The sequence below is a fragment of the Sciurus carolinensis genome, chromosome 16 (assembly GCF_902686445.1).
Source record: "Sciurus carolinensis chromosome 16, mSciCar1.2, whole genome shotgun sequence".
In the NCBI taxonomy this organism is placed as follows: Eukaryota; Metazoa; Chordata; class Mammalia; order Rodentia; family Sciuridae; genus Sciurus; species Sciurus carolinensis.
The window spans coordinates 15,926,064-15,950,138 of NC_062228.1; the positions used below are offsets into that span (position 1 = coordinate 15,926,064).

The 24,075-nt window shown below is 40.2% G+C and overlaps 1 protein-coding gene and 1 long non-coding RNA gene across 3 annotated transcripts in view; one reads left to right on the forward strand and one right to left on the reverse strand.

Moving 5' to 3' along the window:
* Nucleotides 1-11,921, reverse strand: LOC124966764 (uncharacterized). The gene is made up of 3 exons (XR_007105403.1): nucleotides 11,728-11,921; nucleotides 2,467-2,523; nucleotides 1-1,034 (listed from the first exon to the last, which is right to left on the reverse strand). It is a non-coding gene; the product is annotated as an uncharacterized LOC124966764 (long non-coding RNA).
* The window catches only part of Terf2 (telomeric repeat binding factor 2), a 25,328-nt gene continuing 13,165 nt past the window's right edge, over nucleotides 11,913-24,075 (forward strand). For both annotated transcript variants that reach the window (XM_047528422.1, XM_047528423.1), the window contains exons 1-3: nucleotides 11,913-12,314; nucleotides 12,400-12,495; nucleotides 13,164-13,294. In XM_047528422.1, the coding sequence (XP_047384378.1) occupies nucleotides 11,936-12,314; nucleotides 12,400-12,495; nucleotides 13,164-13,294 (606 nt within the window). In that variant the 5' untranslated portion in view covers nucleotides 11,913-11,935. The remainder of the gene's footprint in view (nucleotides 12,315-12,399; nucleotides 12,496-13,163; nucleotides 13,295-24,075) is intronic.

Sequence of the window (24,075 nt, forward strand, 5' to 3'; positions counted from 1 at the left end):
TTTTGTTTTTTCTTTAAACTTGAACAAGAGTGTTCATAGCAGACTTGTTCCTAATTGTCTCAAACTGGCAACAATCCAAACGTCTAGCAACAAGAGGATGGATAATTAAATTGTGGATTTTCATACTCAGCTATAAAAAGGAATAACGTGGACAAATCTCCAAAAGGCTGTCATACAAAAGGAACTAGACACAGAGTACCTATAAGTGTGTGGTTTATTTATCTGAAGTTCAAGATAGTTAAAACTAAACTAATCTTTTGTCCTTGTATTTCATTAATATCAAATAAGTCTGGACTTAAAATCTGATTCAGGGCTGGGAATGTAGCTCAGCAGTAGAGCATGTGCTTAGCATACTTGAAGCCCTGGGTTCAATTCCCAGCACCAAACAATTAAAAAAAAAATTCAAGTCTGACTCAGACATGGACTTGTAATATCCTGGGCAAGTCACGTAACCTCCTGAAGCCTCAGTTTATTCATCTGTAAAACTGACACAATAATGAATAAGAATAGATCATAAACTGTGAGGCAATCCCAGTAATGAGATTCAATTAAGATCTTGTTCATATGTAAGGATCACACCTAGAATCTAACTGCTGGAAACATTATTGGGCCCCATCAGGGCCTCTTTCAAATGTAAAGACCATAAAGCTTACTGGTGGGTATGAATCTGGGAAAATAGAAGGTGGGGCTAAACCCAGAAGAAAGTGACAAAAAGACCCCTAGGTGGAGATGTGGCTCAGTGGTCAGTGCCCCTGAGTTCAGTCCCCAGTACCCACCCCACAAAAAGTGACAAAAAATTATTCAAACTCAGACAGCTAAAGTACAGTCAATATCCTTGATACTTTCTCAATACCTGTTTAACACAGATTTTGACCAATGGTTTTGGTACCATTTCAAAGTCTATATAACAGATTTTGGTCAATGATCATATTAATAAACCATATAAGCCTCAAAAAAATGGGGGTTCCTGCTATCAGATCCCCTCCTCTTTACTCTTGCCTTCTGTTGTTGTCCAAGGATTTTATTCTTCAAATCTGGAAGACAAGAACCCAGAAAGAAACTGGTAAAGCAGAGAATCCAGTTTTATCTCAAACTCCCATTTTGAAAATACCTTTCTTATAGGATATTGGTGCAGACTCAATAGAACCAAGGATGAAAAAATACCCAAGCCCAGTAGATATAGATAATATAGGCTCAAAAAATATGATTATTATTTCCATAAATGGTCACACTACATTTCTATTTTTTTTCTCTTCCTCATTATATCTTGAGCATGAAATAATCTTTGGGCATATGTTTATTTCAAAGGGAGAGGCAAAATAATTTTTATCACAATAAAAGTCCTGAATATGAGAACACCTTTACTTACTAATTTTATAATCAGATCTTTTCAGTTCTATTTTTTTTCATCATAAGTAATACTGTGATGAAAATCCTCGTATTTAAATTTTGTTGCTCATTTATGATTCTTCTCAAAGGACGAATCTCTAAAACAAAGATTTTTTTAAGATTCTTTTTCTTTTTGAGAAGGGGATCTTGTTATGTTGCCTAGGTTGGCCTCAGACTTGGGATCCTCCTGCATTGGCCTCTGGAGTGACTGGGATTACAGGCATGCTCCTCCGTGGGTGACTGCAAGCTCGGTCCTTGTTCCCAGTGCCAGTCCAGTAGCGAGGACACGGTTTTAGGAAAAAGAAGGTTTATTGCTTTGCTAGCAAAGGAGAACCACAGGGACTCCTGTCCCAGAGGATGTGATTCTGCCATCAGCAGGAACAGGGGGGCTTTTAAAGAGGTGATTCATAGGCTACACTCGATGGGTTCTCTTGTTTTAATTCACTTATTAGTTTGGGAGACAGTCATTTTTGAGATCTTCTGGTGCCATCCCCAATGTCTGAATTACTTCCTTCCTGTGGTGGGTATGTACTCAAGGACAGGTTACTGCCTAGGACCCGAAGAAAGGTAATCCTGTCTCCCCTGAGATTAGGGAGGGGGAGAGATCAGGAAGGAGGAGGGAGAGAGGAAGGAAAGAAACATGTCCTTTTAAAAATAAGAGAGCAGAGCAGCAAGGGCTATATTCAAAGCATAAAGTGGACCACTGTCAAAAATGGGATTTTTTATGGATTTTTGTTGTTTTTCAAGGGTGTTTTGTTTTTTCCGCACTTGCACTCTGGAGAGATTGTACTGATTTACACTCCCCTCAGTCCTGTTTCGTAGCACCTTCCCTAACAATGGAAATTATTAGTTTTTAAAACCTTGCTAATTTGGTATGTGTCAGGCATTATTTTGTCTCCACTACAACCCTCTGAATTGTCCATTGAGTAGTCTTCCCCCTTAGCAGATGAGGAAACCAGACACCTGGTACTTAAATTCTCATCCAAACCAGAAAATTACAAGGTGGGGATCAGCCTGACCTTAATAGGCTGACCATGGCCTTTTCCCCACACCACACTGCCTTCTGCTGAAGCTCACCAGGAGGGCATGAAGCACCCAAGTTCCACAGAGTTCCTTGGATACACACTTCGGTATCTGTGACAGATGAAGAAGAAGAAGAGAATGATATGGGACTTTGAAAAAATGAGGACACTATTCATCAAGATGTGTACTTAAGATTTGTGCACCTCACGGAAGTTATAGCTAGATTTAAAAATAAAAGTTTTTTTTTTTTCCTATGGCAGGGTTGGGAATCAACCCAGGGCTTCACATGTGCTAGGCAGGTCTCTACCACTGAACTACATTCCCAGTTCAAAAAATGAGATTTATAGAGAGAAGTGAATGAGACTTCTTAGGCAGATACTGGGTGAGTTCATAAGAACAGCTCTACTGGGGTAGCTCACTGGTAAGAGTATGTGCTTAGCATGTACAAGACCCTGAGTTCCATCTCCAGTACCAAAACAAGCAAACAAAAATTGCTAAAAGTAGCTTATGTAAAAACCAGGTAGAATAGCTCCTGCCTGCACTCCCTCCCTGGGAAGTTCAGGCAGGAAGATCACAAGTTCGAGGTCAGTCTTGGCAACTTAGCAAGACCCTGCCTCAAAATTAAAAAATAAAAAGTGTTGGGGATGTAACCCCTGGTAAAGTGCCCCTGGGTACAATCCCCAGTACCAAAGGGGGAAAAAATGCTCACATAGTAAGAGCTCCTACAAGATGCATCCTGTGCTACTGGCACTGGGAATAGGAAACAGGTACAGTGATTGGTAAGTAACTGCCCAAGGTTACACAGCAAGCAGATGAGTTAAGATTTGGTTCTTTTTTTGGGGGGTGGGCAGAGGGTGCAGGGGATTGAACCCAGGGCCTTGTGCTTGAGAAGCAAGCACTCTGCCAACTGAGCTATATCCCCAGGCCTATGAGTAAGGATTTGAAAGCAGGTAATTTGACTCCTGTTAAGGAAAGTAGACTGGGACCACAAGACAGCTTTGATTCCCAAAGATCAGTCAGACTTAGATGCCTCCTCCCTTATTCTGGAACGTCCACTGTATGGAGATCTTGTCTGACCTGGATACTGGACACATTAAGGTCCATATCTAGTTAATTCAAGGGCCTAGCCCATGATTTCATATCTTCAAGGGTATTACCACCTGCCCTCTTTTTTTTTTTCTTCCCCCCAACCTCTCCCACCCCTCTTTTCCCTCCTTCCTCCATTCTTGCCGCCTCCCACCCCCCATTATGTGTCATCATCCACTTATCAGCCAGATCATTCGTCCTTTGTTTTTTTGAGATTGGCTTATCTCACTTAGCATGTTATTCTCCAATTTCATCCATTTGCCTGAAAATGCCATAATTTTATTATTCTTTATGGCTGAGTAATATTCCATTGTGTATATATATATATACCACAGTTTCTTTAACCATTCATCAATTGAAGGACATCTAGGTTGGTTCCACAATCTAGCTATTGTGAATTGAGCAGCTATGATTGATGTGGCCGTATCTCTGTAGTATGCTGATTTTAAGTCCTTTGGGTATAGGCCAAGGAGTTGGGATAGCTGGGTCAAATGGTGGGTCCATTCCAAGTTTTTTAAGGAATCTCCACACTGCTTTCCAGAGTGGCTGCACTAATTTGCAGCCCCACCAGCATGTATGAGTGTACCTTTTTCCCCACATCCTCTCCAACACCTATTATTGCTTGTATTCTTGATAATCGCCATTCTAATTGGGGTGAGATGGAATCTTAGGGTAGTTTTGACTTGATTTCTCTTATTACTAAAGATGGTGAACATTTTTTCATATGTTTGTTGATTGCTTGTAGATCTTCTGTTGTGAAGTGTCTGTTCATATCCTTAGCCCATTTGTTGATTGGGTTATTTGTGTTCTTCGTGTAGAGTTTTTTGAGTTCTTTATATATTCTGGAAATTAGTGCTCTATCTGAAGTATGAGTGGCAAAGAATGTCTCCCACTCTGTAGGCTCTCTTTGCATTGCTGATAGTTTCCTTTGCTGAGAGAAAGCTATTTAGTTTGAATCTATCCCAGTTATTGATTCTTGCTTTCATTTCTTGTGCTATGGGAGTCCTGTTAAGGAAGTCTGAGCCTAAGCCAACAAGTTGAAGATTTGGACCTACTTTTTCTTCTATAAGATGCAGGGTCTCAGGGCTGGGGAGATAGCTCAGTTGATAGAGTGCTTGCCTTGCAAGCACAAGGCCCTGGGTTCAATCCCCAGTACCGCAAAAAAAAAGATGCAGGGTCTCTGGTCTGATTTCAAGGTCCTTGATCCATTTTGAGTTGAGTTTTGTGCAGGGTGAAAGATAGGGGTTTAATTTCATTCTGTTGCATATGGATTTCCAGTTTTCCCAGCACCATTTGTTGAACAGGCTATATTTTCTCCATTGCATATTTTTGGCACCTTTGTCTAGTATGAGAAAATTGTATTTATTTGGGTTTGTGTCTGTGTCCTCTATTCTGTACCATTGATCTACCTGTCTATTTTGGTGCCAATACCATGCTGTTTTTGTTACTGTTGCTTTGTAGTATAGTTGAAGTTCTGGTATTGCGACACCCCCTGCTTCATTCTTCCTGCTAAGGACTGCTTTAGCTATTCTGGGTTTCTTATTCTTCCAGATGAATTTCATGATTGCTTGCTCTATTTCTGTAAGGTACATCATTGGATTTTAATTGGAATTGCATTGAATCTGTATAGCACTTTTGGTAGTATGGCCATTTTGACAATATTAATTCTGCCTATCCAAGAACATGGGAGATCTTTCCATCTTCTTAGGTCTTCCTCAATTTCTTTCTTCAATGTTTTGTAGTTTTCATTGTAGAGATCTTTTACTTCTTGGTTAGATTGATGCCCAAATATTTTATTTTTTTGAGGCTATTGCAAATGGAGTTGTTTTCCTCATTTCCCTTTCAGATGTTTCATCGCTTGCGTATAAAAATGCTTTAGATTTATGTGTGTAGATTTTATAGCCTGCTAGTTTGCTGAATTCATCGATGAAGTCTAGAAGTTTTCTGGAGGAGATTTTTGGATCCTCTAAATAGAGAATCATGTCATCTGCAAACAGTGACAGCTTAAGTTCCTCTTTTCCTATTCCTATCCCTTTAATTTCTTTAGCCTGTCTAATTGCTCTGGCTAGATTTTCGAGGACAATGTTGAATAGAAGTGGTGAAAGAGGACATCCCTGTCTCATTAAAAATGTTCCCATTTTTATAAGGGAATGGTTTCAGTTTTTCTCTATTAAGAATGATGTTGGCCATGGGCTTAGCATAAATAGACTTTACAATGTTCAGGTATGTTCCTACTATCCCTATTTTTTCTAGTGTTTTGAGCATGAAGGGGTGTTGTATTTTGTCAAATGCTTTTTCTGCGACCACCTGCCCTCTTGAGTTGTATTTTAGTGGCCACAAACTAGATCTCTGTTGGTTCCAGTCCAGTGGGGCTGGAAGGACAACCTTTGAAGCTGGAACAGTTACTGGGTTTCCTAGGAGAAGGCAAACCCAATCCACCAACCCAGGCAAAGGCCTGAGCTGGAGTTTCTCTATTTGGTCCAGGTGTTGGGTGGTGAATTCCAAGAGCATCAGAGACACCTGCAAGTGACTCAGATCCTATGTCCCCACTTCCTCCCTATCCCCACCCTAGGCCCACTCAGTCCTGTGGAAATGATTCTTACCTCACTCCCCTGCCTGTGGAAGATAAGAGCACCGAGGCACCCAGGGAAGGAGTGGGGAGTGGACGCTCAGGTCAACGAGGCATACCCATCTCAGAAGCGCAAAGGAGGGTTGCCCCTGCTGCAATTCCAGTCGCTCTAGAGGCTGAGGCAGGAGGACCTTGGGTTCAAAGCCAGCATCAGCAACTCAGTGAGGCCCTAAGCAACTCAGCAAGACCCTGTCTCTAAATAAAATATAAAAAAGGGTTGGGGATGTGACTCTGGCTCAGTGGTTAAGTGCACCTGGGTTCAATTTGTGGTACCAAAAAAAAAAATGCAAAGAAGGTAGGGAAGGTGTAGGAATATAAGAATATGTCCAGCCAGGTGGGAAGCTGGAGCTGAGACTTAGACAACAATGAGTACCTGGAGAGGGAAGAGAGATCATGATTTTTTTTGAAGTCCTTTCCAGGCCTATTTATTAGAATGGAAAAGGAGAAAAGAACTCAGGTCAGGATCCTGTGCAGTAATAAGAACATGTAGTCAGTTCTTTTGTATCTAGAAAATCATGGCACGAACACATAAGAAGTGGAAGGGAGCCCTAGGAAGCCTCTATTTCGATAAATATAGTTTTCTGATGGGCATGTAATTGGTAGTTTTTCAATATGCATCTGAAGCCTATTTATTAACCTGATTGGAACATTATACAATATATCCATGTATTTAAACATTACATGGTGCTCCATTAAAATATGTACAATTTTTATGTTTTCTTTTTCTTTTTTTGCAGTGCTGGGAATCGAACCCAGGGCCTTGTGCTTGCAAGGCAAGCACTCTACCGACTGAGCTATCTCCCCAGCCCAATTTTTATGTTTTTATGTATCAGTTTAAAAAAATTTATAAAGCCTTACTCATGTTCCTAATCAGTTCAATTCAACTTTAAGAAATGTGTTAGAGGGGCTGAGGTTGTGACTCAGTGGTAAAGCACTTGCCTGGCATGTGTGAGGCCCTGGGTTTGATTCTCAGCACTGCATATAAATAAGTACATAAAATAAAGGAAAAATATTAAAAAAAAAAAAGAAAGAAAGAAATGTAGTGGCACACACCTGTAATCCCAGCAGCCAAGCTGAGGCAGGAGGATCTTGAGTTCAAGGTCAGCCTCAGTAACTTAGGGAGGCTCTAAACAACTCATGGAGACTCTGTCTCTAAATAAAATACAAAAAAAGGGTTGGAGATGTGGCTCAGTGGTTAAGTGCCCCTGGGCTCAATCCTGGTACAAAAAAAAAAAGTATTAGACCTTGGACTTGGACTAGGCATTGTTCACTGTACAGGGTCCCTGCCCTCAAGGAGATAACTGATGATATTTCAAGAAATGAAAGATAAGGTGCTATGGAAGGAGCAGCAGGGTGGATTTAATCTAATCTAGAGAGTAGGAAAAGGTGAAATGTTTATAAATGCAATTAGAAAAAAATAACTTAGGCCAGAACAGAGAGGACAAAGCTCCAGGCTGATTAAATAGGAGGTGAAAAGAAACTCATAGAAGTCACGGGCAAGCGTGTATGTGCACATGTGCACACGCACACACACACCACATGAGCACAAAAGGAGGCTGGTAAACAGGTGATTTCTTCATTGTTCAAAAGTCATGTTAAGGAGTGTTCTTTTTCAAAAGGGTAGTGAGTGAGTGGCTTGTCCTGGTCTGTGTTCCACACTGTGTCGTTGTATTATGTTTCTTCTTCTCTTTCTCCTTCTGTGAACTGTGGATTGACCCAGAGGGGCTTTACCACTGAACCAAATCCACAGTCCTTTTTATTTATTTAAAAAATTTTAAATAACTTTTTATTTATTTATTTATTTATTTTTTTTTTTTTTGGTACTGGGGATCGAATTCAGGGCCTTGCGCTTCCGAGACAAGTGCTCTACCAGTTGAGCTATCTCCCCAGCCCCTTTTTATTTATTGATTGATTGATTTTTATGTGGTGCTGAGGATGGAACCTGGTTCCTTACACATGCTAGACAAGCACTCTACCACTGAGCCGCAACCCCGGGCCTCTTTTTATTTTAATTTTAACACAAAGTCTCACTAAGTCTTAAGTCTCTGAGGGCCTTGCTCAATTGCTGAGGCTGGCCTGGAACTTGCTATCCTCCTGCCTCAGCCTCGCAAGTCAGTAGGATTACAGACATGTGCTACTATGTCTGGACCAAACTATGCAGCTTCAAAATGATTCCAAACACTTCAATAGTTCAGATGTGAATAATAGGTTTTGCTGTGATTTGAAAGTGGAGTGTATTCTCCTGTACACTCCAGATGTGTGTTCTTATCAGATCCCATGTGTGAGAAATTGGAATGCACTCCCTCTCCCCTTCATACTATGACCTCATACCTAATCAGACCCCATACGTGAGTTACCAGCCTCAACTTCGTTGTCGTGGGCTTCACGGTGTCAGTCAGATTTCTTTTACTGTAACAAATACCTGAGATAATCAACTTATAAAGAGATAAAAAAAGATTTTAGTTCACCACTTTGGAGGTTTCTGTCGTTGATCAATTTGTGTCACTGCTTTTGGGCCTGTGGAGAAGTAATGCCTCATGGCAGAAGCATGTGATCACAGTGGAGCCGTTCACCTCACAGATGTCATGGGAAAGATAGAGAAGAGGAGGCGAGGGTTCCACTCTCCCTTTCAAGTCCACATCCCCAGTGACCCACTAGGTCCTACCTCTTAAATATCTCACCACTTCCAATGGTATTGGGGGCTGGGAACTGTGACTTCAGCACATGGGCCTTTGGGGGACGTTCCAGATCCAAACTATAGCACACATAGAACTAAAGAGTTTGACAGGCACGTTAAGAATTTACACTGTGTCAGGGGGCTGGGGAGATAGCTCAGCTGGTAGAGTGCTTGCCTTGCAAGCACAAGGCCCTGGGTTCGATCCCCAGCACCAAAAAAAAAAGAATTTACACTGTGTCAGGTCACAGTCTGTCAGCTACCCAGTAAGGACCAAGAGCTCATCCCACAACACAGTCACCTCCTGTTAGCCTTGGAGTTCATCTCCAAAGTTGGTTCAACAGCATGCACCACTCTATCCTTGAGGGGTCTTGTGTGGCAGAGGATGTCTGTTGTGTTGAATGCCATCTCTCTTGAGAAACTGCTTCTATAAAGATGCCCTTTGAATTTTAAGTACACTTTACTTTCCTCCAAGGACTTCTTCCATCCTAAATAGAGCAACGAGACTATAATTTTGGGATGCACCTGGGATGTAGCTCCATGGTAGAACACTATGCTGAGCATGTGGTGGGGAGGAGGCGGGGCAGGGTGGGACTGGGTTGATCCCCAACACATAAAAAATTGGAACTTACTATTAGGTTAAGGTACCCCAGGGCACCTCTACCACTAGCCATGTCCCTACCCTTTTAAATTTTTTATTTTGAGATAGGGTCACTAAGTTGCTGAGGCTGGCCATGAACTTGCCATTTCTATACCTCAACCTCCTGCCTCAGTCTCCCAAGTTGCTGGGATTATAGGTGTGGGCCACTGTGCCCAGCTATTTTCATTCTCCTTTTCTTTTTCTTTCTTTTTTTTTTTTTTTAACTGGGGATGGAACCAGGGCACTTAATCCCTGGGCCACATCCCCCAGCCCTTTAAAAAATTTTTAAATTTGAGGACAGGGTCTTGCTAAATTGCTTAGAGTCTCACTAAGTTGCTGAAGCTGGCTTTGAACCTGCAGTCCTCCTGCCTCATTCTCCCAAGCTGCTGGGATTACAGGTGTGCCACTGTGCCTGGCAAAGGTTCTACAAAACTTTTTTTAAAAAATATTTTTTAGTTGTCAATGGATCTTTTATTTTATTTATTTATATGTGGTGTCCAGTAGGGAACCCAGGGTTTTACCCATGCCAGGCAAGTGCTCTACCACTGAGTCACACAACTCCAGCTCCCTATGAAACTTTTAAGTAGCCCAAACATCTTATAGTAGTTTAGATAAAGAAAACTTTTCGTTCATCCATATATTAGGATGCTATGCAGCTGTAAAATAAAATACTGTAAATTAAAAATATTATAGAAAAATGACATGGAAAGATGTTCACTGCATGTTAAAATGAAAATGAAGGCATCAAAGAATATATGTAGTACCATCCCATTTTTCACACATGCACACTCACACATATACACACAAGGCATCAGAGCCAGGCACAGTGATGTATGCTTGTAATCCCAGTGATTCAGGAGGCTGAGGCAGGAGAATTGAAAGTTTGAGGCCAGCCTCTACAATTTAGCAGCACCCTTTCTCCAAACAAAAAAATAAAAGGACTTGGGGATGTAACTGAAGTACCTGGAATGGGGGAAGACATTGGAAGTCTAGAAACCTAAATGTCAACTTTCTTTTCATGTAGGATCATGAGTGATTCTTTTGCTTATTTTATCTATTTATTTATTTATTTGGGTATTGGAATGAACCCAGGAGCACTTTTCCATTGAGTTACATCTCCAGCTCTTTTATTTTTTGAGACAGGGTCTTGTTAAATTGCTTAGAGCTGCAGTAAATTGTTGAGGCTAGTTTTGAACTTCCTTATTTTATTTTTTTTGGTACTGAGGATTGAACCCAAGGGCACTCAACTATTGAGCCATATCCCCAGCCCTTTTTATATTTTATTTAGAGATAGGGTCTTGCTAAGTTGCTGAGGGCCTTGCTAAATTGCTGAGGTTGGGTTTGAACTCGCTATCCTCCTGCTTTCAGCCTCTCCAGCCACTGGGATTACAGGTCTATGCCACTGATCCTGGCTGAATTTGCTAATTTTATTTTTATTTATTTATTTATTGTTTGTTGTTCTATTTAGTTATACATGACAGCAGACGGCATTTTGATTCATTGTATACAAATGGAGCACAACTTTTCATTTTTCTCTGGTTGCACATGATGTAGTCACACCATTCATGTAATCATACATGCACATAGGGTGATGTCTGTCTCATTCTACCATCTTTCCTCCTTCATCTCCCCTCCCCTCATTTCCGTCTACACAATCCAAATGAATTTGCTAATTTTAAATGTTCCGCAACCAAATGTGCTAATTTGTCCATAAAGAAGAACAAAATTATGGCATTTGCTGGTAAATGGATGAAGCTGGAAAATATCAGGCTAAGTGAAATAGGCCAAGCCCAAAAAACCAAAGGCCAAATGTTTTCTCTGATAAGTGCATGACAATATACAACGATGGGGGGTGGCGGGGGGGAAGAGAAGAATGAAGGAACTTTGGATGGTGTAAAGATAAAAGGGGTGGGAGGGGGTGGGGATGGAAAAACAGTAGAATGAAACAGACAGTATTACCCTATGTACATGTATGATTACATGAATGGCGTGAAATGGTTGTACATTGTGTACAACCATAGAAATGAAAAGTTGTACCCCATTTGTGTACAATGAATCAAAATGTGTCTGTAAAAATAAAAAATATTTTAATTAAAAAATGTGCTATTTTGTGATTTTTGAAAATTATATGTCTAGTGTTTCCGGGGTTCTATTTCTTGACCTTGCTTGTACTTACACTGGCTTTATAAATAATTTGCTAAAGTGTAAATTTGTTTATATTAAACTTTCCTCTGTTATACTCCTTTGCACACTTTTCAAAGTGTCTATTAGCCTGCATGTACTTACTTTTTCAGCATCTTTACCGAATCCCACGTCTCCAGCATATAATTCTTAAATTTGGAGCAGAGCTCTCGTGTCTGGGTGGTGTGGACTTCAAGCCCCAGCAGGCAGTGCGGCGGGCACACCGGGAACTACGGAGTCCGTAAGCGGGGTTGGGCCCCCTGGTCCTTTCCCTCCCAGAAGCCCTCGGGCGGCTTGGAACACAGTCCGTATCATGGCCGCTGGAGCCGGGACTGCGGGTCCCGCTTCCGGCCCGGGCGTAGTGCGTGACCCGGCGGCGTCACAGCCGAGGAAGCGGCCCGGCCGGGAAGGCGGGGAGGGCGCACGGCGATCGGACGCGATGGCGGGAGGAGGCGGGAGCAGCGACGGCAGCGGGCGGGCGGTGGGCCGGCGGACGTCCCGCAGTAGCGGGCGGGCTCGGCGAGGGCGCCACGAGCCTGGGCTGGGGGGCGCGGCGGAGCGGGGCGCGGGGGAGGCACGGCTGGAGGAGGCGGTGAACCGCTGGGTGCTCAAGTTCTACTTCCACGAGGCGCTGCGGGCCTTTCGGGGTAGCCGGTACGGGGACTTCAGGCAGATCCGGGACATCATGCAGGGTGAGGGCCTGGCCGGGGAAGGAGGGGTCTGTGGGCACTGGATAGCGGGTAGGGGCAGTCAAGCCAACGATGTCTTCTTTCTCAGCTTTGCTTGTCAGGCCCTTGGGGAAGGAGCATACGGTGTCCCGGTTGCTTCGGGTTATGCAGTGTCTGTCACGCATTGAAGAAGGGGAAAATTTAGGTATGGCTATATTTGTGTTCTTCTCTGGGCTTACTTACGTAGGGTTTGTTGTTTTCAAACTTATATTCAGAAACTGAAGGATTCCGGGTTAAAGTGCGCTGCTGTTTCCATCTCTGGGGTCGTTTTCATTCCACCATGGGTGTATTTGCAGGCTCTAGTTTTCTCCAGTTAAGGTTCTTTCGGTTGCTTTTCTCTGTGTGTGTGTGTTTTCTCCCACCTGTTAATTGTTAATACAACTTTGTTGCTGTGGAAAGTGAGTTATTAAATCGGACATATTTCCTCCATGTTAGAGTATTTTTCAGAGTATGAGCACATTTTTGTTGTTTTGCTTTTTTTTTTTTTTTTTCCTGAATTGAAATTGGTAGCTGTTTAGCCAAACTCTGTTTCTGGCCGCTTATATCTGAGGAGGATGTGTTATCGTGAACTTGAGAGGCAAATGAATATGTTTAAATAATAACTTAGCCATTTTGAAAAGTATTAAATGATGTCACTTTAAACTCATTGATTTGAATTTGCCCCTTATACATAAGGCTGTAGCAAGTATGTCAGCAAAATAAACACAAATCTTCATATATTTGCATGGTTCTTTCCCATAAATGTGTATATTTTTTGGACTAACTTCCACTCCTTAGAATAGAGCTTAAAGTGAAAACTGTGCTTTGTCCTAGACTGTTCCTTTGATATGGAAGCTGAGCTCACACCATTGGAATCAGCTATCAATGTGCTGGAGATGATTAAAACGGAATTTACACTGACAGAAGCAGTGGTTGAATCCAGTAGAAAACTGGTCAAGGAAGCTGTAAGGCTCTGATTTTTCTTTTTATTTTTTTTTTATTTTTTTCGTTTTTTTAACAAAAATCAGGGGTCTTTGAGAACACAGTGCTTAGTCTTTTCTGGGTGGGATAGAGGAAAACCAGGAATGGAGAGAGTGAAAAAGCACATGAACACATGAACATAGATGTTATCTCTTCAGAGGTACCCTTTCCCATCCAGACTTGGAATGTATTCTGCTTTTGTGATTTGATGGTCTTTGCTGTGGCCCTGGCAGGAAGAACCACAGTATATAGGGAATGGGTTGGCATTGAAGACCGAAATTGTGGAGGTTATTGTATTGTTCAGGAGGCTGTGAACAGTATATCTGATCTAGGATTTGATCACTCTTGTTTATAATTAACCAATGGGAAGCCAGGACCTTGGTGCACGCCTGTAATCCTAGTGACTGGGGAGGCTAAGGCAGGAGGATCACCAGTTGAAGGTCAGCCTGGATAATTTAGCAACACCCTGTCTCAAAATAAAATGAAAAACTGACTAGGTAGTTATAACTCAGTGGTAGGGTGCTTGTCTGACATGCATGAGACCCTGGGTTCAGTCTTCAGTACTGCAAAAATAAATAAAATAACCAAGGGGAATAGCCGGGGCCTTGAAATGAGGGACTGACTTTGAGCTCTTTCGTGCACTTGTCTGCTGAAAGAGGCATGGAGAAAATTCTCTTTGAACAGAATAGAGTAAGAGCTTCTGGGATAATAAGCCAGCTAGAAAAACAGGAATGGTAGACGAATGAATGGTTAGGAGGCTGCCAAGGGCAGTATTCTTGAAATCAAGAAAAAAGCTAATGGAGTATCTGGAAAGTTGGAACTGTCACTGTGTTATACTTCAGGTGGCTATAAGTAGTAGAACTTATTTTTATTTAAAACATGGAAGTGACTGAGGGAAACAGTCATAAAAGATTTTTTCTTCTCCAGTAACCAAGACTGGAGATGTGGAAGCAGATGCAGAGGTGGGGATTGAAGAACAGCAGCTCACTGTTGCCTTGGTTAAGAAAAGTAAGGAAACGGGAAGAAAAGAGCACCCTATAAAAGGATGGGATCCCAGAGGTGGATGTAGGGTAGAGTGAGAAAACCTTCCTTTGCAAGGAAGATACTGGGTATGTACAGGGTACTCAAGTACCCTGTTAAAAAAAACCAACCGTATGCATGGGGTGCAGATATTTTATTCAGTTAAGGACCTAGTTATCGTCTTGAGAAGAATGTTTATATAATACTTCCAAGGAAGAGCAATTCTAAGAATGGGGGTTTTCAGTATGGGTAAGTCAGGTTCCTGTTGTGGGGAGATGTCAGAAAAGTCATTGGCAAGAGAGGAGAAATCCATTCCTCCTTTCAAAACAGGTAAACTTCTTTTAAATGGAAAGAAATGGTACCAGTTTAGAGTAATTCATGTAATTCCTTTAGAATACAAGGGTTATAGATTTGCTGTCTGACCCCTCTTCTAGAGGAGGCCATGTATGTGTGTGTATGTGTATTTATAAAATTTTATTATTTAAGTTCATAAGTCTTGTTTTGGAGCTTCATTAGGATAATCTATTGGCAAAATCTAAACTCACTTAAAACAGTCACCTGCTGCCTGGTATGTTAGTGAATGCCTGTAATCCCAGGGATTCATGAGGCTGAGGCAGGAAGATTGAAAATTCAAGGTCAACCTTGAAGATTTAGTAAGATCTGTCCCAAAATAAAATAGAAAGGGCTGCGAGCTGGGCACGGTGTTGCATGCCTGTAATTCAGTGGTTTGGAAGGCTGAGACAGGAGGACCATGAGTTCAAAGCCAGCCTCAGCAAAAGTGAGGCACCAAGCAACTCAGTGAGACCCTGTCTCTAAATAAAATACAAAATAGTGCTGGGGATGTGGTTCAGTGGTCGAGTACCCCTGAGTTCAATGCTTAGTAACTGCCCCTGCCTCCCTACCCTCCCCCCAAAAAGGGCTGGGTAGCTCAGCACTTGCCTACCATGTGCAAGGCCTTGGGTTTAATTCCCAGTACCTAAGTCAATTATTTTTCTTATGTTGACTTCTTTCTGCTTTTCAGTTCTCTGACAGGTTCCAGAGCTCTTGCTATATCTACTGTATACTGTTACTATAGTGTTAACAAATTATTCCCAAGATTTAGCAGCTTAAAACAATAAATAGTATCTCTTCAGTTTCCAAAGGTCGGGAATCTGGTAGTGGCTTAGCCGAATGGTTGTGGCTCGGGTTTCTTGTGAGGTTGTCATGCTGTCAACTAGAGTTGCAGTCATTTCAAGACTCAGCTGGGGGGGCTCTGGTTGTAGGTCAGTGGTAGAGTGTTTGCCTAGCATGTGTGAGGCACTGGATTCAATCCTCAGCACCACATAAAAATCAATAAAGGGGTCTGGGGAGATAGCTCAGTGGGTAGAGTGCCTGCCTTGTAAGCACAAGGCCCTGGGTTCAATCCCCAGCACAGCTAAATAAATAAATAAATAAATAAATAAATAAATAAAGGTATTGTGTCTATCTACAGCTTAAAAAAAAAAAAAAAAGATTCAGCTGGGGCTCTGGGATCTGCTTCCACACTTACATACATGGTTATTAGCAGCATTCACACAGACCAGACCAACTCTGGTAGACTGTGTTAATGGGACAATGCAGGAGGTGGGAATCACTGGGGACTATTTTAGAGGCTGAAACCACAATTACCTTGATAATATTACCTTGATAATTTATCTTTTCAATCTATTTTTTTTTTAGAAGTTTCTCATTTAGTTTAGAATCTATTAATGGTCATCTTTGGGATGAGCTAAATATCAATGAGGTTTTTTGATGCATTTAAGCTTTGTAATGTGTCACAGTAATTTGTTTAAAAGTATATCAAGTAAGTTAAGTTAGAACTTCTTAGTGCATGGTCTGGGATCTTTGAAGTCTCGGGGGCCTTTCTAGAGCACCCATGAGGTTAAAACTGTTTTCCTAACAAAACCAAGATGTTATTTGACTTTTGTTACATTGGCATTTGTACTGATAGCGCGAAAGCATGAAGTTTAAAATTACTGGGTCCTTAGCATGCTCAAGGCAGTGGTAAATTATATTAGTAACTATTGTATTCTTTACTGTCAAATGCAGTTTTAAAAAAAAACTTACCACTTTCATTGGGCACAGTGGCGCACATGATTTGGGAAACTGAGGAGGAGGATCAAAGGTTCAAGGCCAGCCTCAGCAATTTAGCAAGACCTTGTCTTGAAATTTAAAAAAGGACTGGGATTGTAGCTGTGATAAAGTGCCCTTAGGTTCAATCCTCAGTACCAAAACAAAACAAAAAATCACCAATTTCGGTAAGAATGTTTTTTCTCTAGCAGTAAAAGTTCACATTTTATTAAATCTAGACCCATGAGTAAATATCTTTTCAGTATTTTGTGTGGTAAAACAAGGAGTCTATCTGCAATATTTCTGCTGCTACCAAAACATGATGATTGTCTTCAGGAAAAGTACTTGTGTGAGTGTTTGAGTTGCATGTAGAACTAGCTGCTCTTTTCCAGGAACACCATTGTTACATGAGGGAACAACTGACTAACTAGAGTTATTCAGACTTGGGTATTTGGCAGTCATTTTCACTGTCAACTCAAAACAGTTGATAGTGTTTGTTGCCAGTGGGAAAATGCAAACTCCAAAAGAAAATTAGAAAACTTGTATTTTTATGCTTGACATCTTCCAAATACTTAGACTTTTCTGGAGATTATTGATATTAACTATGACTGTGATTTTAAAAATGTTTTTAATGAATATGTCAACATCTGGAAGATCTGCATAACTCAATGAACTAATATTTTCCAAGCAATGGGTGCGTGGTGTTACAAATCATTCATGGATGAGAGATCCACTTAAAGTACAAGATAAACTGATGGATTTTAGTGTAATAGATAAGAAAAGTTTACTTGTTAAAATTTCATATTGAATTAAAGAAGACTGTCCATGATTTTCTGAAAAGCCAATTAGAATGGTCTTTTCAAGTTCATTTCTGAATAAAGCAGGTTATTTAATCTACAACTAAAACAACCTAACAACAGATTGAATATAGCTGCGGTTGTGAGAATCTAGCCATCTACCATTAAACCTGATTTTAAAGAGTTGCAAAAATGTAAATAATACCATCCTTTTCATAAAACTTCTAAAAAAGTTTAGTAATTCATTTACAAAGATGTTATTTATGTTAACCTGTAGTGAGTTGTTTTTTTAATGAATTAATAAATACTTAAAATTTTTCTCAGTTTTACATTTCTCATTTGGTGAATATTAAAAGATATAATCCCCATAAACAAATGCTCTTTGGGATCCTCATAAACATTTAAGAATATAGTAGAAGGAAATCCTGAGACCAGAAAGTTTGAGATCTTCTGCAAGCTGTAAATTATATTGAGACTACATTGATTTTTCTCTTCATAATAAAAGAAAGATTGCTCAGACTTTTTGAAGAACCAGGGAGAACAACATTTATGGCGTTTTCTCAGGAAAGATTTTTCATTTATTTATTGCTTTATAAATTTATTTGTTTCTCTTACTGTTGCTTTTTAGCTGTGCAGCATGTTCCCTTGCACCTTTGGTAGCAGCAGCTTGATTCTTTCAGGACCATATCCCACTTGCACTGCACATGCTGGTACATCAGACACATCAGAAATATTTTCTTACTAATTCCATTTGTTTGTTTGAACTCAGGGGTACTTTGCCACTGAGCTATATCCCATTCCTTCGTTGTTGTTGTTTGGGGTTTTTTTTTGCTTGTTTGTTTGTTTGGTTTTGAGACAGCACCTTGCTAAGTTACTGTGGCTAGCCTCAAATTTATGATCTTGCTGCTTTAGCCTCCTGAGTTGCTGGGATTACAGGCATATGCTACCACACTTGGCTTCCTTTTTTTTTTTTTTTTTTTTTGGTACCAGGTATAGAACCCATGGGCACGTAACCGCTGAGCCACATCCCCAGCCCTTCCTTTTTAATATTCTATTTAGAGAGGTTCTCACTGAGTTGGTCAGGGCCTTGATAAGTTCCTGAGGCTGACTTTGAACTCATGATCCTTCTGGCTCAGTCTCCTGAGCTGCTGGCATTGCAGGCATGTGCTATGGCACCCAGCTCACATTTGGCTTCTTAGAACTATTTCTTGAAAACAAAAAGCTGTGTCAAGACCTTTCCCAGAACAACCTCATTTCTTTTTGTAACTGCTTCTTTATCATTTCTTCAGTTCTATGAGTTTTGGTTTTCTCATCCTTTCATATTATATGCTTTTTGGCATTTTTTTCTCAACATTTCTATCTCACCTATTTTGAAAATCTGCTTCTAATATCCTTTTTGTTTAAGTTTGCAGAGACCATTGATAGGGCTTATATATTTCTGAGAATTGCCAAGTGTAAAAGTAATCATTCATCTCTTTTTAAAAAATCTGGGGAGTGGGCAGTGCTGGGGCTAGAACCCAGGACCTCAGGCAAGCTAGGCAAGCATTCTACCACTGAGCTGAATTCTCTGTCCCTTAAAAAATTTGTTTTCACAGGAAATTAATACAGGTTGAAAAGAATAAGCTCATCACAAACCCTGGACACAGACCTTTAATTTCTCTCTTTCTCTCTCTCCCCCCCCTCCCCCTCTCCCTCTCCCTTCCTTCCTCCCTCCCTCCCTCTTTCCTTTTCTAAATCTTTCTCTCTCTCTCTCTCTCTCTCTCTCTCTCTCTCTTTTTTTTTTCTTTTTTTTGTGGGGAGGGTTACTGGGGATTGAACTCAGGGGCACTGGACCACCGAGCCACATCCCTAGCCCTATTTTGTAATTTATTAAGAGATAGGGTCTCATTGTGTTGCTAGGTTGCTGAGGCCGGCTTTGAACTCAAGATCCTCCTGCCTCAGCCTCCTGAGCCATTGGGATTACAGGTGTGCACCACCACACCCAGCCCCATTCTCTCTTTTCCTCTCGCTTCCTTCTCTCCTTCCCTCTGGTATGGGTGATTGGACCCAGGGGTGGGTGCTCTACCACTGAGTTATATTCCCAGCCCTTTTTATTTTTTATTTTAGACAGGATCTTATTAAGTTGCCCAAGCTCCCTCAAACTTGTGATCCTTCTGCTTCAGCCTCCCAAATAGCTGGGCTTTCAGGTGTGGTCACTGCACCCAGCTTAATTTCACTTTTGGAAACATTCACATTTCCTCTCTTGTTTTAAAAGACCAAATTTGAAGTTTCACCAAACCAGTGTTGGGTAGTTTAACATTTTGTCCCCTGTTGTATTACTTGGGATGAACTCAGACAGCCTGAACCCTAGAAGTGCACTTCAGATGTGAGGAGAAAGAACTCCAAGAGATGTCCTCTCTTTCTAGTCTGAGTAGCAGGAGTGACTCTTCTAAGGGTCAAAGATGGTGGGAGAAATCGATTTTTTTTTTTTTTTTCCTTTTCGTTTGTGGTACAGTGGATCGAACCAGGGCCTCATACGTGCTAGGCAAGCACTCTTATCACTTGAGCTACATCCCTAGCTCTATTTTATTTTGAGACAGGATCTTCCTAAATTTACCAGACTGGCCTTGAACTTTAATCTTCCTGCTTCGGCCTCCTATTCAGCTGGGATTACAGGTGTGCACCACCAGACTCAGCCATTTTTTTTCTCTGCTTTCTCTTTTCCAACCTGGCCCCCAGGTGATGCTACCGTGGCATCTACGGTGCCTCATGGTGACGCTGGCAACAGAGCAGGCACCTAAAACCGAGGAAGGAAAACTTTCTCTCTTACTAGAGGAGTTTTGATTCCCTAAAACTTGGAACAGATTCCACTGCTTCTTTTACTGTCTCTAACCTGCTGTTTGGCTCTGGATACAGATGTGGAAATTAAAACCCACAACTGCAAGTCTGTTTCAGTATTTGAAAATCAATCAGTATAATCTACCATACTGTCTAAAAAAGAAAAAAAAAACATATGATCCTATCAATTGGTGCAGAAAAAGCATTTTACAGAATGCTGTATTAATTCATGATAAAAACATTCAGCAGACAATAGAAGGGAGCTTCCTGAGCCTGATAAAGGATATCTACAAAAAACCCCACAACTAATGTGCTTAATGGTGAAAAATAGAATGCTTTTTTCCTAAGATCTGAAACAAGGCAAGGATGTCCATTCTTACCACTTCATTCAACATCATACTGGAAGGCCTGGCTGACACTAGAAAGCAACAAAAAGAAAGAAGGCAAATAGTCTGGAAAAAAGGAATAAAATTGTCCCTTTTGCAACTGACTTGACTATTTGGAAAGCCCCATGAAATATACCCAACTATAGCTCCTATAATTAGTTTGTCAGTATTAAGTTAACAAAACTGATAGTATTTCTGTATACTAGCAGTGAACAATTTAAAATAGAAATACCAAAACAAAACAACTGCCAAAAATAAAAGAAAGAAAAAAACTTTGATGATAAGCCTAGCAAAACCAAGTATCTATATGTGGAAAAATACAAAAAGCTGATGAATGAAAATGAAAACTTATTTAAAAGATATACCATATTCATGGAAGACTTAAAATAGTTACCAGTTTTCTCCATTTGATCTATAGAATAAATATTCATATCACAATTTCAGCAGGACTTTTTATACCGACTAGCTGATTCCCAAATTATGTGAAAGTTAAAGGAACTAAAGTAACTAAAAGAATTTTATGAAAAAAAAGTTGGAGGATTCATAATACTCAGTTTTAAGAATAACTATAAAGTGGGCAGGGCAAAGAAAAGAAAGCTATAATACCCATGACCATAGAGATCCTATGTCTCTATTTTATTTATGTCTCTAAATAAGAAGGGAGAGTCCAGAAACACTGGTGGTTCAACACTGTTGAAACAGTGGAAAGTTCATATGCAAAAATGAACCATGACCTTAATAAGCATGTTACACTAAAATTAACCAAAAAGATAGATAATAAACTAAATGTAAAACTAAAACTTTCAGAAGAAAGCAAGAAGAAAATGTTCATGTCATTGTTAGGCAAAAAGTTCTTAGATATGACACCAAAACAATCCATAAGAGGAAAAATGGATACTTGGACTTCATCAAAATTTAAAGCTTTTACTTTGAGGTAAACACTGTTAAGGAAAAGACAAGCTACAGATTTCAAGAAATTATTTGCAAATCATATATGTGATAAAGGACTTGTATTCACAATATACAAAGAGCTTTTAATAGAAAACAAGCCTATACAGTCCTACTTTTTTAATGTGCAAAAGGCTTACCAAAAAGAATGTAGAAGGCAAAAAGCCACATGAAAAGATGCTCATTCATTTAGTCGTTAAGGAAATAAAAATTGAAACCACAATGAATACTAGTACATACTAATTAGTATTTCTAAACTTTAACAATAAAAATGCTATATTTCTTTTTTTTTTTTTTTACCAGTTTGAAATGCTATATTTCAAAACATGTTGTACATGAAAGATATATAAAGTTTTTGTCAATCTAAAAGATGCTGGTGAGGATATGGAACAATAGGAACTCATATTGCTGATAGAAGTGCAAAATGGTTTAGCTACTCTATACCATAATAGTTTGGCCATTTCTTTTTTTAAATTTATTTTATTTTTAGTTGTATATGGACACAATGCCTTTTCTTTACTTTTATGTGGTTCTGAGGATCGAACCCAGTGCCTTATACATGCTAGGTGAGCGCTCTTCCACTGAGCCACAACCCCAGCCCTGGCCATTTCTTATCAACTTAAACATACACTTTTCATATCAATCAGCAATCCCACTCCTGGATATTTACTTCAGAATAGAAAAGTTATGTTCACACTAAAATCTATACATAAATGTTTTAGCATCTATATGCATGAAGACCAAAGATTGCAGACTACCCAAAGGTCCTTTAGTGGATGAATGGGTATGTGACAGTGTGTCCGCACAGTGGAATGCTTACCAACAAAAAAAAGTGGAGCTGGATCTCAAAGGCATAGTGAGAAGAGCCAGTTCAAACTGATATAAGTGCTACATTTGGCCTGATTCGACTTATATGGCATTTTTGAAGAGATAAAACAGCAAAAAGATCAGCAGTTAGGGAAGCAGGGAGGATGTGACTACCTAAAAAGGATCCATACAGGGGAGACTTTTGGATTCCTATGGTGGTTATGAGAGTCTGTGTTGGAACTGTGCCCAGCATGGTGGCACATGCCTATAATCCCAGCAGCTCCTGTGACAGACAGGAGAATCACAAGTTCAAAGACAGCCTCAGCAACTCAGTGAGACCCTATCTCTAAATAAAATATAAAAGGGCTGGGGATGTAGCTCAGTGGTTAAGCACCCTTGGGTTCAATCCCCAGTACCAAAAAACAAAACAAAACAAAAAAACAAAAAAAACCCCAAAACCAAAATACCCAAAAAACATTCAGAACTCTATGTCTAAGGCAGGTTGATATTGCTGTGTGCAGTTTAAGTTAACAAATGTAATGGAACCTGTATGACTTGTAAAATGTAAAAGCTTTGTACTTGAAGGTAGTAAGGATAGTCTTAGAATAGTTTTTCTGCTGAAAATGATGTGTAAGTGGATATGGTTTTCTGATTAAAAGATTTATTTGTAATTTCTCTGGATAGCAAGAATTTTGATCATGCCTGCTTATTTCAGAGCATTTGATACCAGTTTCTTCATGCTCTGGATGGCTGTGCTTAGCATATAAAGGATGGAATCACTAGAGATTGATATTTAATGAATTCCCTTTCTATATCTCCTTTTAGTCTGTATCTCTGTACATTCTCCCCCATGAAGAATGAAAATACTTATGGAAGCCTGGTGTGGTGGTGCATGCTGGTAATCCCAGCAACTGGGGAGGCTGAGGGGAGGATCACAAGTTCGAGGCTAGCCTGGGTAGTCTTTAGCAAGGCTGTCTCAAAATAAAAGCAAAAAAGGATGAGGATGTACCTCAGTGGTTGCAGGCCCCTGGGTTCAATCCCTGATACACATACACATAGGAAGAAAAGACCTGTGGAAAAATTTTCCTTCCTTTTTTTTTTTTTTTTAATACTTTAAAAGTATTTTTAGTTGTAGTTGGCCACAATACCTTATTTTATTTTTTTATATGGTGACTCGCGCCTGCAAGGCAGGTACTCCACCGCTGAACCCCAGCCCCAGCCCTCCTTCCTTTTTTAATGTGATCTCTTCAAAATATCTGTTTCTGTGTGCCTCTTTGAGACAGGGTTTAAAGTGACTTATTTTATCCTGTTAAATAACTCCAAATGTCCTTCATTTTTTCTTGGCTTTTCTAATTTTTTTGTGTTCACATAAGTTAATATTTCCCTTCTATTTTCAATCATTGTAATTTTTCCTTTACGTATATTATTTTGGGCTTTCTTTATAGAAAGCTCTTCTGTGGCTGATGAAAACTTCTCATTCTACCTGGAACTTTGTACTTTTTATTTACCACTGTGGATGAGTTGGTTTGTTGGTCTCAGTAATTCCCTGCACATTTTAACTAAAGCTGCTTGCTAGTATTTATGGTGTAAGAGCCTTTTTTTTTCATTCTACAGAACTGGCCTCAGGCCTTTCCGGAATGTAACTTGTGAACCCTGTCTCAGCAAACCCGATGGTCAGCAAGCCACTTGTTTTTTTTCCCCCACTGTACATCCTCCTTCCCCATCTCCCCTTTACTTCAAAGCTCTTGCAACCAAAAAGAACAGAAGCAATTGTTTTGTGGATTGGAGGAATCTAGAATGACTCCTGTCTATTTTGTCTTTCCTTAAGAGGCCCTTTCAGATTGGTTAAATGGTCTGTAATCCAGGGATCCCATTCTGCTCTATCAGCCATTTAAAAAACAA